The sequence below is a fragment of the Amblyomma mixtum genome, chromosome 3 (assembly GCF_055824585.1).
Source record: "Amblyomma mixtum isolate Tamu chromosome 3, ASM5582458v1, whole genome shotgun sequence".
In the NCBI taxonomy this organism is placed as follows: domain Eukaryota; kingdom Metazoa; phylum Arthropoda; class Arachnida; order Ixodida; family Ixodidae; genus Amblyomma; species Amblyomma mixtum.
In genome coordinates, this window is record NC_143014.1 from 291389586 (window position 1) to 291403763 (window position 14178).

The 14178-nt window shown below is 46.6% G+C and overlaps 1 protein-coding gene across 2 annotated transcripts in view; it reads right to left on the reverse strand.

Annotated features, from left to right (window-relative positions):
- The window catches only part of crb (cell polarity complex component crumbs), a 206270-nt gene that overhangs the window by 36140 nt on the left and 155952 nt on the right, over window positions 1–14178 (reverse strand). For both annotated transcript variants that reach the window (XM_089583659.1, XM_089583658.1), the window contains 3 exons: window positions 11939–12276; window positions 7804–8058; window positions 5528–5718 (listed from right to left, as the gene is read on the reverse strand). In XM_089583659.1, coding sequence (XP_089439785.1) covers window positions 5528–5718; window positions 7804–8058; window positions 11939–12276 — 784 coding nt within the window. The remainder of the gene's footprint in view (window positions 1–5527; window positions 5719–7803; window positions 8059–11938; window positions 12277–14178) is intronic.

A 14178-nucleotide genomic window follows, 5' to 3' on the forward strand; every position in this document is an offset into this window, starting at 1 on the left:
TCATCTGGCATCATTATTACACTTCGTACCACATGTAACAGAGGTCCAGTCTTTAATAACTCTATATCATCATAGGTAAAAGCTCGTTAATTCAAACCCCGTCGATATGAAAATCCAGATAATTGAACCTGCCAACATGGACTCGGCCAATGCCCATGTAAGTCTATAGCTAGAAGAACAACGCTGGGAGCAAGACTACGGATGAAAGTAAGGACCGACACAGCACATGTGTCTCTCCTTACTTTCATCCGTCGTCTTGCTCCTAGCGCAGTTCTTCTAGGTATGCATTACCAACAAGCCCGACACCTTGCTCTTGTGAAGGCTAGAGTGTTGCATGCTCGCAAATTCAAACATTTTGGGTCTAGCACCGGCTAATTTGAACAGGTTCCCAAAAGGGACGCTCTGCACAGGTATGACTGGCGCGACAAGCAATCATCCAAATAGCCCTACTCAAACCTGAATGCGATGTTGCCAAGTTGCTCACACACCTCTGACGTGTGGGCAACGGCAGGCGTGACGACGAACAGAAGGTATCTCCAAGAATAGTCACACCACATAGTTTCCGTTTTACTTTTCTCAGCTTCGTGCCAGCCTGCATCTGCCAGCCAACCAAGCCAGACATGCAGCGTTTCAGGCACTGACTGGCACGCCGCGCTAGTCTTTCCCATTCTCATTTTTTATTTCTTGTTGCTTCAGGGCCGCTGAGTGTTTCTGTCCACATGATTCTTCCATTCTTCCAGTGCCATTTGCAGTTCATGCGGTGAAGCCTCCTCACATGTGACACTGCCACTTGTGAGGTGTGCAATGCAGCAGCGCGGAGCTCCACCACTAAAAACAGTCACTGTCTCGCTGTTCTCACCTCAAAAGCAAGCAACCATTGCCAAGTCTTGCACAAAATAAATTTACCATGATGCAAGCAGTTCAGGGTGTAGAAGAGTGTTATGTGAAAATATTGGAAGGTATCTATAACGATTGCACAGCTCCCATAGTCCTCCATAAAGTCAGCAATAAAATTCCAATAAGGAAAGGTGTCAGGCAGGGAGACACGATCTCGCTAATGCTATTCACTGCCTGTTTACAGGAGGTATTCCAGGGCCTGAATTTGGAACAGTTGGGGGTAAGAGTTAATGAAGAATATCTGAGTAATTTGTAATTTGCTGATGACATTGCCTAGCTAAGTCACTCAGGACATGAACTGCAAAGCATGATCAATGAGCTGGACAGGCAGAGCAGAACGGTGGGGCTAAAAATTAACATTCAGAAAACCAAAGTAATGCTCAACAGTCTAGCAAGGGAACAGCAGTTTGCAATTGGTAGCGAGGTGCTGGAAGTAGTAAGAGATATGAGCAGTGGGAGGTGGCCCTGACCAGCGAGACCCTGAATCAGCAACTTAAGTTGGTTCAGCAAGTCCGTCAGTCAGCTAAAGCCAGTGGCGCCTTGGACTAGGGGTGCCACCCAAGTTGCTCGAGCAACCTTCTTTTTAAATAAAAGTTTTCTCTCTCTCTCTCTCTGTCTACTTAGGGCAGGTAGTGACCGCTGATCCGGATCACGAAAGGGAAAATAACTACAAGAATATGAATTGGGTGGAGTGCATATGGCAGGTTCTCTCAGATGATGAATGGCAGTTTTCCAATATCCCTCAAGAGAAAAGTATATAACAGCTGTATCCTACCGGTACTCACCTATGGGGCAGAAACGTGGAGGCTAACAAAGAGGGTTCAGTTTAAGTTAAGGACAACGCAGTGAGCTATGGAAAGAAAAATGATAGGTGTAATGTTAAGAGATCGAAAACAGGCGGAGTGGGTGAGGGAAGAAACATGGGTTCATGACATTCTAGTCAAAATCAAAAGGAAGAAATTGGCGTGGGCAGGGAATGTAATGCGAAGGCAAGATAATCGCCGGTCCTTAAGGGTAGCGGAGTGGATTCCAAGAGAAGGCAAACATAGCAGGGGACGGCAGAAAGTTAGGTGGGCGGATAAGATTAAGAAGTTTGTGGGGATATGATGGTCGCAGCTAGCAAAAACTGGGTTAATTGGAGAGACATGCGAGAGGCCTTCGCTCTGCAGTGGGCGCAGTCAGACTGATGATGTTGATGCAGTTTTTCTTAGTTTTTTTGGAGTCATTCGATAATTTGCTCTTTCAGAAAATTCGAACATTTTTTCCGGTCCCTTACAGTGCAAAGCTTTTACTTTATAGCTTTCATGGTGCAGCGTAAATCAAAGAAAAAGCCCAATGCAGCATTTGTTCTTTGTTAGCTTGATGCAAAATGAGTGATGGAAGATGTATTCACTGGGAAGTGAGCAGCTCTTGCTTCAGTGGGCACTGACTTCCATGTTTCCTGCCCCAAACAGGGCAGCCTGAACATGGCTAAGGACAATTTGTCACATTTTATGATGACACCCTCTTCTTATTTTAGTTCAGAATAAGACAGTCATAACAAATGTGCCTACATCACAATACAGGTATATATTTTCTTCTTAAAAAGTTTTTAACATGCACCATCTCTGCTTTTCTCTACGAAATGTATGTCGATAGTTAATAAGAGGGATGCGCAAATGTTCCAAGAGTTAGGAGAGTTTGCACATTAGCAGCCTTTACTACTCAAATCTTCCTAATATTCACTGGAACTTCCAGACAAACACCGGTTTGGTTTATTGGTTTATTGGGGTTTAACGTCCCAAAGCAACTCAGGCTATGAGGGACGCCGTAGTGAAGGGCTCCGGAAACTTCGACCACCTGGGGTTCTCTAACGTGCGCTGACATCACAGTACATGGGCCTCTAGAATTTCGCCTTCATCGAAATTTGACCGCTGCGGCCGGGATCGAACCCGCGTGTTTCGGGCCAGTAGCCAAGTGCCGTAACCACTGAGCCACCGCGGCGGGGCACCGCCAAACATCATCGTGGCATTTCTGAATGGCACTCACTAGTCTACTCTACAGCATTTCCACTTGTGACACCACCCTTGCTGCTTCCTCATAGGGTCGGTTGTCAGCACACAGCCAAGGCACATGCTTGAACTGCAATGCTTTTCATCTGCATGCTGCTATATGCCTGATGAACCTTAATCTGACCCACCAAAACGCATGTACAGTCGCCGACTGATTTTTCGGACTCCAAAAATTCGGACATGCTCGATTATTCAGACTGCTTCGTGGCACCGCCACTCTCCCCATAGACCGTAATGTATAACAACTGCCGAAAGTTCGGACATCTTGCAGCCTCTCGTTTGATTTTTCGGACACTCCTTGAGCCAACTCGACCGGCAGCACTTGCCGCACCGACGCTCACCGACGCGCGGTTCACTTCGCTCAACGCCATTTTTGTTTTGAACTGAGCCTCCTTGCTGGCCCGCGAGGTGGCGCTACTGCAAATTCCCGCTCATCATCATCGTTTCCGCGTGGTTCGGTAGCGCGCCGCATGGTGGCGCGCCACACCAGTTCCGGCCGCAGCTTAGTAAGCCATCTCAAGGCAATCCAGGAGCCGCTTTGTTTGTTTATCCGGCAGCAAGCCCGCGAGAGCGCTGTGGTAGCACGCAGCACTGGAGATGCGATATTAGCCTAGGGCGGCTTACAGCCGGCGTTTTGTCATCGAAAGGGGTCTGTTGAATCCCGAGTAGCAGTATCAAGACGTTTCGTTGAAGCGCGCGTGAGCATTGACTTATGCAACGCCAGGCCGACGGCAGCAAGCCCGCGAGAGCGCCGTGGTAGCACACAGCGCTGGAGATGCGATATTAGCCTAGGGCGGCTTACAGCCGGCGTTTTGTCATCGCAGGGGTTTGTTGAACCCCGAGTAGCAGTATCAAGACGTTTCGTTGGAGCGCGCGTGAGCATTGACTTATGCAACGCCAGGCCGGCGGCAGCAAGCCCGCGAGAGCGCCGTGGTAGCACGCAGCGGTGCAGATGCGATGAGGCCCGACGGCTCTCGAAACGATGTAGGGGAGGAGGCAAGTAGAGGAGGTGGTGAAAGAACGAACGGAGAAGAGGAGGAGGAGAGGCGGCGTTGGGCGAGGAGACATATGCAACGCCAGTCCGGGATCAGCCAGTGCATGTAAATAAACGATTTCTTTCTCTTTTTTTTCTGAATTTGTTTTTTCGGACACCTGTTTATTCGGACATTTCCGCGGTCCCCGTGAGGTCCGAATAAACGGTCGGCGACTGTATTGACAGCCTTCATAAACTAATGCCAATTTTAACTCAGCCAAACTGCATTCATAGATCCAAATAAGCGCACCACCACCACATACATCATTTATTCAAGTGCCGCAATGAAGTTTGTGACTGGGTACAAAGGTGCTGGCAGAGGAAGCAAAGAGTAAGTAGTGTCCCTATCAGAGTCATGCATTGTTTTCAATCAACACAACAGATGATATGGTGCATGTGAAAGCAGAGTTTCTGAGCTCCCACCATTGCAGATTATAGCCCAGTGCAAGTAAATTCTTTATCCCTTTGTGCGAGATGAGGCTAAGACTTAATTAGATAATGTTGAATTATTTGGGTTTAAATTTGACAATAGGATTTATATTTGAAAATTAAACTTTAGCAGAAGCCAGAAACTATGCTGGTTGCCCAGCACTTGGTTTTGACGCTGTGATGGCATGACAGGACTCTGTTCTTACCTTCGTATTGGCCTTATCTGAGAACCTCTTGGGTCAAACCTTCGCGCATTAATGGTGATGCAAATGTCCTACTCTGTTAAAGCTTGATGGCAGTCTCACCTTCCTATGAAGACGAGGCATAGGAAATCCATTTCTTGAAGTTTCATAAATGACTACCCAACTTTCAGTATACTGCAGCCTCATTCCGCACATTACAGTCATGCACTTTTTTCCTATTGTGCGCACACAAATGTGACCCTTGTGTTACATTCGTATGCTTTTTAACTGCGACAGCAGTGCTAGTGTCACCCCACCCCCAGAAGCCTGGCATCTGCCTTCCACCCTCACCCACCTCACCGCCATCCACCTTCACCCCCCAGAAGTGCCACCCACCACCAATGCCTTTACTAGGCCGCCCCCGACTAGTAGCCCACGCAGCAGCAGAACGAAAAAGCGACAACCAAATCAAATTCAAAGATGCAGTGGAAAGGCCCTACAGAAGCACCCCCCCACCAGCCCTCTCCCCACCCACTTCTGCCTACCTTCACCCTCCAGATAAATTCTGTCGCGTGTGTGAAGCCTAGGCTTAGAGTACAAGTATCCATAAGAGCAAAAGCATCAAACTAACCATTAAGAGTAAATCCAACTGTTTTTGCAGAATTGTCGCATGAGATGTCTGATCGTCTCCTATTTTTTTTTTTTTTATGTTTCCCAACCCCAAAACCTGCCCTTGCTTTACGATCACGGTCGCATTACATTTATGTAAATATGGTGAATATTCTCAGGTGCGTTAGCTCTTTGTGTTCCATGTGGCAGCTCAAAGCACAAACAACTTTTGCAAGTTTTTTTTTCCAAATCTGCAAAAGAAACCTTTCGAAACAGCCCTTAAATGCACTCTGCATAAAGAAACAGCTAAAGTTACACAGACTCACTCATAGGCATTCCAGATGTCTTTGCAGGTGGCACCACTGCGACAGGGGGGCTCCTGGCCATTGCAGACATCATCACCCACCACACCATTCTGCACACTGAAGCTCTGAACTGGCTCGGCAATGAAGTTACTACTGCTGGCAGCACTGCCCGGGTCGTCAGACTTCAGCAGTGGGACAGGCCGGTCATTCAGCTGCATGCCAACCAAAAGGAGCACCCGTTGCAGACATTGTATTCAACTTTAGCCCCATGTTCCTGCGATACTGGTGCATTATGTAACCACTGGCTTCTCTGAATACTGCTGCTGAGAGTGCCAGTCAGCGTGTAGGATGCCAGACTTATCAATCAGGTGATTAGCATCTCAGGATTGATGATAATCTAAGCAGGGCATAAAAAAAGAAACACAAGGAGGTTAATTTACACAGGGTCCCATTCACTATAATTGCGTAAAATTGGGTAGAATGCATGTCAGTAAGCAGGAGAAGAATGTCCTTCAGCCAGCACTGGACACTGCATCCGATGATACGAAATCAGGCCCACAACACGCCTTGTCACTTTTCCACCCCAAGCATGAGCATTAGTGCTGTGGTGCATATGCGTGCATCATCCGAGTAGGAGGCGAGGTTGTCAGTCAGGTGTGAAGCATATAAAAAGACTGGCGTCGCAGCTTGACGGGGAGTACTGATGGCTCTGACAATTCCAGTACTTTTACCGTGCTTAGAGAATCGATAAACGCTATAAACGTGGCGCGCTGTCTTTGAGCACTGGCAGCACACTGTACTTGATGCCGATTTTGGGCAAGACAGTGACAGTAGTGGGCTGGCCTGCCTGCCTGCCTGGCTGTGCAGATAACCACATCTTCTTTGCCTGTATTATCTCAGATGGCACAACATGTGGTGCACTCGCCACCGTGATTGTCATTACATTTCGGTCTACCTATGCACCCTACATCTGCCAGCCGGGCAGCGGCCATTTTGATGTATACGCTCTGTTGCATCCTCTGCTTGAGCCTGTACGAGCCAACAATGAAATTTTGTTACATTAAAAGTGCAGCAAAAGTTACTTCGTTATATTAAAGCTAAAAGTATATGGTGTTCTATAGACACAAAGTTATGAAAGCTAAAATATTTTGTTGCATCGAAGACGTCATTACACTGAAGTTCGTTACACCGATTGGTTTATTGGTTTATGCGGTTTTAGCACCCAAAGCGACTCAGGCTATGAGAGATGCCATAGTGAAGGGCTCCAAAAATTTCAACCACCTGAAGTTCTTCGACGTGCACTGACATCGCACAGTACATGGGCCTCTGGCATTTCACCTCCATCGAAATGCCACCACCATGGCCAGGATCGAACCTGCGTCTTTTAGGTCATCAATTGAGTGCCATAACCACTACGCCATCACGGTGGCGTTCGCTACATTCAGGTTTACCTGTACACTAATGCGTATATTTTCTCGATAGCAGTACACACATACAAAACAAAATAAGAGTAAGCACACGGCAGTAGCTGTGGGAACACAACAATACAACACTACAGCACTAGAGACGATCGACGAGGCCAGACAGAAATGCACTAAGAGAAGGGCAGGGCTTTTTGCATGATCACTGGTATCCCATTGCACTTCCTTAAAGAGGTTGTAAGCAATGGACAGCACAGTGGGTGTGGCAGCTCAGGTGTGTTCATGCTTTCATTCTTCCTGCCACCACTGGGGACACGTGCTTATGTTTGCACTGCCACTCCAGCCTGCATGACTTTGATGTCATTAGTCCGCTTGTAAAAAAAGTGCACGACCAATAAACCCTCAACTGTTCTTGTTACCTGATTTGGTTTGGTTTTGTGGGGTTTAACGTCCCAAAGCGACTAAGGCTATGAGAGACGCCGTAGTGAAGGGCTCCGGAAATTTCGACTACCTGGGGTTCTTTAACGTGCACTGACATCGCACAGTACACGGGCCTCTAGAATTTCTCCTCCAAAGAAATTCTAGCCGCCGCGGCCGGGATCGAACCCGCGTCTTTTGGGCCAGCAGCCGAGCACCATAGCCACTGAGCCACCGCGGCGGCTCTTGTTACCTGAATAAGGCCAGTGTCTCAATCCATTATGGACAATAAGCTAATCAGTCTACAATTTTTCAAGTCTCTAACATCACATTTGTTTTGAATTAGTATACATAAGCGTGCTTCCATGCTTGTGGTACACCTTCAGGTGATGAGAGCCACCATGAATATGGTGTTGCAAACTTTGAGCCAACAGCGATGAATTGCCAATGGTGACATACCCTGAGGTCTTGCAGAACTCCCTTGAATGCATCAATGTTGCCAACAGAGTCTGTGAGTGCTCCAAGCCATGAAGAACCATTGCCAGCTCCAGCCTGCCTGCGCCGGCGCCTCAGGGGTGGCTGGCTCTGTGTTTGCAGCCACCCAAGGTACATGACGTGGGGGGCGATGGCGCCTCCACTGCGGCCACTCGTCGATGGCTCTAAGCCTTCCTGGCCGTCCACTGCCGCTCCAAGCCACGAATCATTGAGCCACACCTGCCCAGGTGAAAGCAAATAAAGAGCAGCCAGGGTCAGTTTCTTAACAAAAAAACTTTTTAGCAAACAGTACTATTTACCCACTTTTCAGTTAAATCTGCCATTCTTCTGAGAAATACTTAAACTGAGGACTGCTTAACTGAAGCCACTTGTGTTGTGTCTTGAATAAACTAAACTGATTTCACACTGGGATCACACTATGAGCCACCAGGTTCTGCATGTGATAAGTACGTAGTAAACTCAGAAACCAGGTTTCTGAATTCACATGGCTTTGTTCCCAAATGAACTGCAGCCAGTTTAACCGCTTCCATTTTGAATTTCAAAATGCCACAAACAACTTGGGGTCTTCTGTTTAAGCTTTGAACTTGCAAAATGTACCGAATCCAAGGAGAGAAACTAAATCAGCAAAATATCAGAGATGCTCCGTTTTATGTGCAGTCAATATTTACACACGCAAATAGAATTATAGCCACTTACAAATTAATGCATTATCACAGACACACTATGGTTTGGTTTGGTTTATGGGGTTTAACGTCCCAAAGCGACTAAGGCTATGAGAGACGCCGTAGTGGAGGGCTCCGGAAATTTCAACCACCTGGGGTTCTTTAACGTGCACTGACATCGCACAGTACACGGGCCTCTAGAATTTCTCCTCCAAAGAAATTCCAGCCACCGCGGCCGGGATCGAACCCGCGTCTTTTGGGTCAGCAGCCGAGCACCATAACCGCTGAGCCACCGCGGCGGCCACAGACACACTATGGAACAGTCCTTAAAGGGGCCCAGAAACACAATCTTAGTTGACTGTTTTTCCTGTTGATTGCATACAGTGAGTTACAATGGTGCTATTAGCGTCGGTAACACCGCATATATTCCGTTTTTTAATATTTTGATGTCCTCCCAAAAACAAATTCATGGCTCTGATGGTGTCCCCACACAGTGGCGGGTTTTAGCAGCGGATATGACATCACCTGGCACGAGCTTGATGATTGGACAAACAGTAAATATACTGCAAATTGTGTGAATAAATAGACACACATTTTGTCACCTGTCAGTGTTTTATATTAGATCAACAAAAACAACTTGTTTGTCTTAGATAAAAGCCCTGCAAAGCAAGTAAAATAAAAATACACCACCAGGGGCTCTGGCATGAAAAAGACGCTGCCAGTCTCAGCTAGAACGAGTTACAAAGAGCAGGCAACCATGGAGTGCAAACTTCCGCGACGTGCTTTGGCAGGCTGTTTTGATTGGTTGCGCCAGGTGCCGTCACTGGGAGAGCGAAATAGGAGTGGGAAGCCCCGCCAAAATCGAGTTGAGGGTAGTATTCTGTTTGCTTGGATTTTGAAATTTCTTCATTGAGTAACTCCCGTTCCTGTGCATCGATTCCTGTAATTCTTTTTAAGTCAGCATCTGTGTGACATAAAGAATCCACCTGAAGTATAGCCGGTATCCCCCCAAGCAGTGTTTCACAGCCCCTTTAATGGCACAAAATGGGAAGTGTCTTGGCAAAGATTGCAAATACGATTTGCAATGAAAAAGAACATAGCAGTCTCAAATCCGCATCATCCACAGCAGTAAAAGTTTTGCAGCTTCTTTTACAGCATGTGCATTACACAAAAAGAACTATGCCGCAATTTTCACAAGCAACTATCCATGCCAGTGCTGTGCAAGGCCTATGTGGACCACGCATGTGAATAAGCGTGTATGCTGGGACACGTGTATGTGTTTGTATGTTAGAGCACATCTTTGCAGCTATGTGTGAACTACACCATAGACAGCGAAAGCTGCATGATCATATGAGGGTGTGCTTAGTTGTTTGCTTGCATGAAGGCCAAACTAAGAAGCATGTGCAAGTGATCTGCGTCGGTGACGTGCAGTACATGGTCTGTGTGTGATACACACTGTAGTACCTATACGAGTTAGTAATGTAAATAATTGTTATTTATTTTATATTTTATTTTATTGTTTTATTGAATTTTATTTCATTTCTTTTACATTATTAATTACTTTATTTTATGTTATATTTTATGGTTTACAGTTTTATTATTTCAATTCATTTAGTAACTCAGTCATTTAAACTTTCCATTCAATCATTATTAAACATTAAAAATCCCAATTACACTCTTACTGGATGACCGACAGTTCATGAGGACACGAACCGCTTCTAAAAAGCAGAAATGGCCAGCGACGCACCAGTTGGCGCCAGAAAGCCCCGCGCAGCTGGCCAAGTTAATTTCTGGCCTAGTGACAGAGGTCCTCCAATCATCACGACTCCTGTTACGCACATGTCGGAAGTGCATGGATTGCAATTCACCACGCAATAATAGCAAGGGATTTCTAATGATGACAGGTTTTACTGGTATTTTCACCATATGCAAGGTATTTTCGTCCACCCAAAGTGCGGCCAGAGACCCATTTCCCAAGCATTTCACCACATATAAGCCAAGCACCAGGCCAGGGGAAAGCTTGTACCCATTGTATCACCGGTGGGTGCCCGGTGGCACTGAGGATCGAACCCCACATTTCCCGCATGTGAGGCAGATGCTCAAACCACTAGGCTGCCCCTGGTGACACCTCGACTCGGCCCTCCTTCAAGTGCTCCATTCAAATTCCGCGAGTGGACTTTCCCGCATATCAAAATTCACACTAGATGAGTTGTGAAGGCTATAGGGTGAGCACCATGGGTGCGGGTGTTTGTAGCACATTATTGAGATATCAAACAAAAAACTGCGTGCTTGCTTGTTGTGACTGTTCGAAACATGACCTATCGGTGTGGGTGGCTGGCCACCTTGTTCTCATCATGTGTGGTATGTGGGAAAGCCCACTTATGAAATATCATATGAGGACGAAGATGAAAAGCATTTGAACGTGATTGGTCCACGCGATAAACGACGGAGGTGAAAATAGGATGCCTTTGAACTATCTTCCTGGCACTTGATCTTCGGATAATTCACACAGATGTGGTGGTTTTGCCATGGTAAGATTTATGAAGGTTGGTGCGGCATATAATTGCTGCCGAATATTCTGAAATTTTGTGAATATTTGGAAATTCTCGAATATCATATGCTCGAATTGAATGTGAACCGTAAGCAAACATAGTTGATTCGTATCCTAAATTTCGAATATACGCACACATCTAGATATTGCCCATAGCATTATAATAATAACTCGATTTTTTTCCTCTTTCACACATGAATTTTCCTTTCCAACACGTGCAGTTACTGGGCACGGCAAAAGCAGGCACACTATGGCACATTGTTTTTTGGTGTTTTTAGACAGAGTTCAGGGGGAAAAAAATGGACGAACACTGAGAAAGTCCAACACAATAAACTGCATAAGGAGCACGCGTGTTTAGGATGATGGTTTTTTTGCTTGATGCTTTTCTTTTTGATGCTTCATCCCCGCCTGAAAGTTTTGACACTTGATTTCGCTTTACTTTGGTTGCCTTTATGGCTCGCTGGTGATTTTTTTTTGTTTTACATTTGTTGCATTATACACAATTTGTATTACTTGACGCACCACAATGGATCAGCCAACCATGCACGCTTGCTTTCAGTGCCGCTTTCCTCCTCTCCGCACTAACCACACACTCGAGGGTGTTGCTGCGCCCACCTCTGCGCCTCCAGCAATGCAAATTTTCTCTCTCACCTGTCATCAGGGGAAGACTCTCACGCTCGGCTCATTGCACGCGCCGGAGGTTTTATTCGGTAGCGACACAGAGACACGGGCCGGCATTTTCGCCTAATGGCACTCATACTATGCTTGCTCAATAAAACGCAACTTATACACCAGAAAATACAATACCGTTTTAAGCTCTTTTGGATGGGTGATCCATAAACTCCTCAGACAGTCCCCTCCCTCGCACACCCCAGGGTACACCCACCTGGACAAAGTGAAGCTTGCCATCGTCCAGTCGTCGTGATGTGGCCGGACGCAGCATTGTTGCTGTGGGACTAGGCCCAGCACTATTGCTCGAACTGGACAGCAAGAGCACTTCGAGCCGGCCATCGCGGAGCCGTGCTGCCAGGAAGCTTTCGTCACCCGAGGGCAAAGAAGGGGAATGCTCAGCCCCCAGGTAGAAGAGCAGGCCGGAGGGACTCCGGGTACGCACAAACAGGCTGACTTCCACACCCAGGCCCAGGCTTCCCCAGAATTCGGGCTTCACACGAAGCTTGGTGAAACTCAGGCTGCCATGGTGGCCAAAAGTGGCTGCTGGGTGACCTACGTGGGATGGTGGTGGCACATTTCACTACAAAGACATTTCAACCAATCGGCAGTTTTGCACTAGAGTGCATCTCTATACATTAAGAGGGTCCACCAGTGGCTGTCTAAACAGCCATGTCTAAACATGGCTCGATTTTCATGAGGTTTGTGGCAGCGTTTTCTTCTTTAGTGAATAGAGGAAATGTTGCGAGCAGACTTTATTGTTTAAGTTTCATTTTTTTACCAATTACACGCAAAGTTCCAGAAAAATGGTGGTTTTAGATATGTCGAACTTTCATGTCATCTCGGGAAAAAACTAAGCCAAATATCAAAATTTCGTCCGCAACATTTCCTCCCTTTTTCTTTCTTGATTGTTAAGCCGCAATTTTTATCCATATCGAACCTAGTGTTTGCGTTTTACAGGCTCTGAAAGTTGTGTATGTATGTTCTGCGGGAATTTGAATTTTGCGCTAAAATTTTACTAGTGCGACGTGGCTCCACCTGGCGACAAATTATTTTGTCGCTACTACACTCTACTACCAACTTCTTGCTTGTCTGTGTTCGTGCGCACACTTTTTTCTTAGAACCTGGACGAACTTGATTTCTTTCTTTCCTTTTTTTCTTGCTTGGGCTGTATTTTGAAAGGATTTCTGCTTTTCTTTTTTTCTCGAGCTTGTGGTGCGAAAAGGAAGCGGGATGCAAGGCCACACCCAAAAGCACCTAACTCCCCCCCTCCCCTCCCCCGCAGCACACACAGTAAGGCATTGTTCGCACCAAAACACAGGTGAGTGGAGTTACCAAGTCAAAAACCAGTTCTGGGTTCATGTAAATGCGCCGAGTCGAGTCAGGAGTCAAGGGGTCGGGACGAGTAAACTCCGCCGCAAGGGGTAGGTTGACTCAACTCTACCCTGCCTGAATGTGCTTGTAAACGCTGTCGAGCCGAAAAAACGGAGGGGAGAGGATAAATGCAAACTTGTTGTTCACTTGCACCGTCGCACCTCCGAAGCAGCGGTGGTGCGCCTGAATCTTGGATGCTACTGGAATCATATTTGCTAGCACTTAGTTATTTGCACACCAATCTTTCCAGAAACAATCATTCTAGGTACAATGAAAACCCAATCGGAACGTGAAATTTTTGAAGATATGTGCGTAGATAACGAAGGTTCGAAATGCGTCAGCACCCCGTCTGTTAATCTATCACAAAAAGAAATGTTGCTCCTGAAGCGTGGCGTTGCTACTGCGCGTGTGTGAGTTCGGCATTATTGAGATGTCTTATATTGATTGTTTTTCGAATAAATGGCAGTTGAAGACTAGCGTCTGTCCTGTGTATTTGTGTTCTGGTCCCCTGTGTTCACTAAGCGCTAGCAAATATGATTCCAAACGCTTTCCAACTAGCCCAAGTTTGCTACCACTGCTCGCTCGCAATGCGGTGCTCGACTCTTGGTGTCGCTGCTGATGAACCGGTCTCGACCAGCTAAAATCGAGGTCATGTAAACACGCGTTGGTCGAGTTGGGTTGACTTCGCTCAGCCCGACCCCCGACTCAACCCGACGTTATTGGTTCATGTAAACAGAGCTAAGCGAGAACTCGCTTATGCATTGCCAGTTTTGCTTTCAGTCGCCATGCATAGCTACAGGACGCTCTCGGTGCTTTTGCAAACCACACTTCTCGTCCTTTTAAGTTCCATCCAACTTTGATTTGCTTGGTGCCTTGTTGGTGCTGAGAAGCAGAAGATGGGTGTTCGGCGCTGGGAAGGTTCGTACGAGACTAGGCAGATGTAAGCTACAGGCTGTCACTACAATCGAGGACATGCTTCTGTAGCTATGTAAGGAAGGCTGCGCAGGAAAGGGAAGAAAACCAGTTATAAGGCCTTGTGCTAGGAGCTCCTTTCTTTCCTTTTATTTGGAGGCTGACTACATC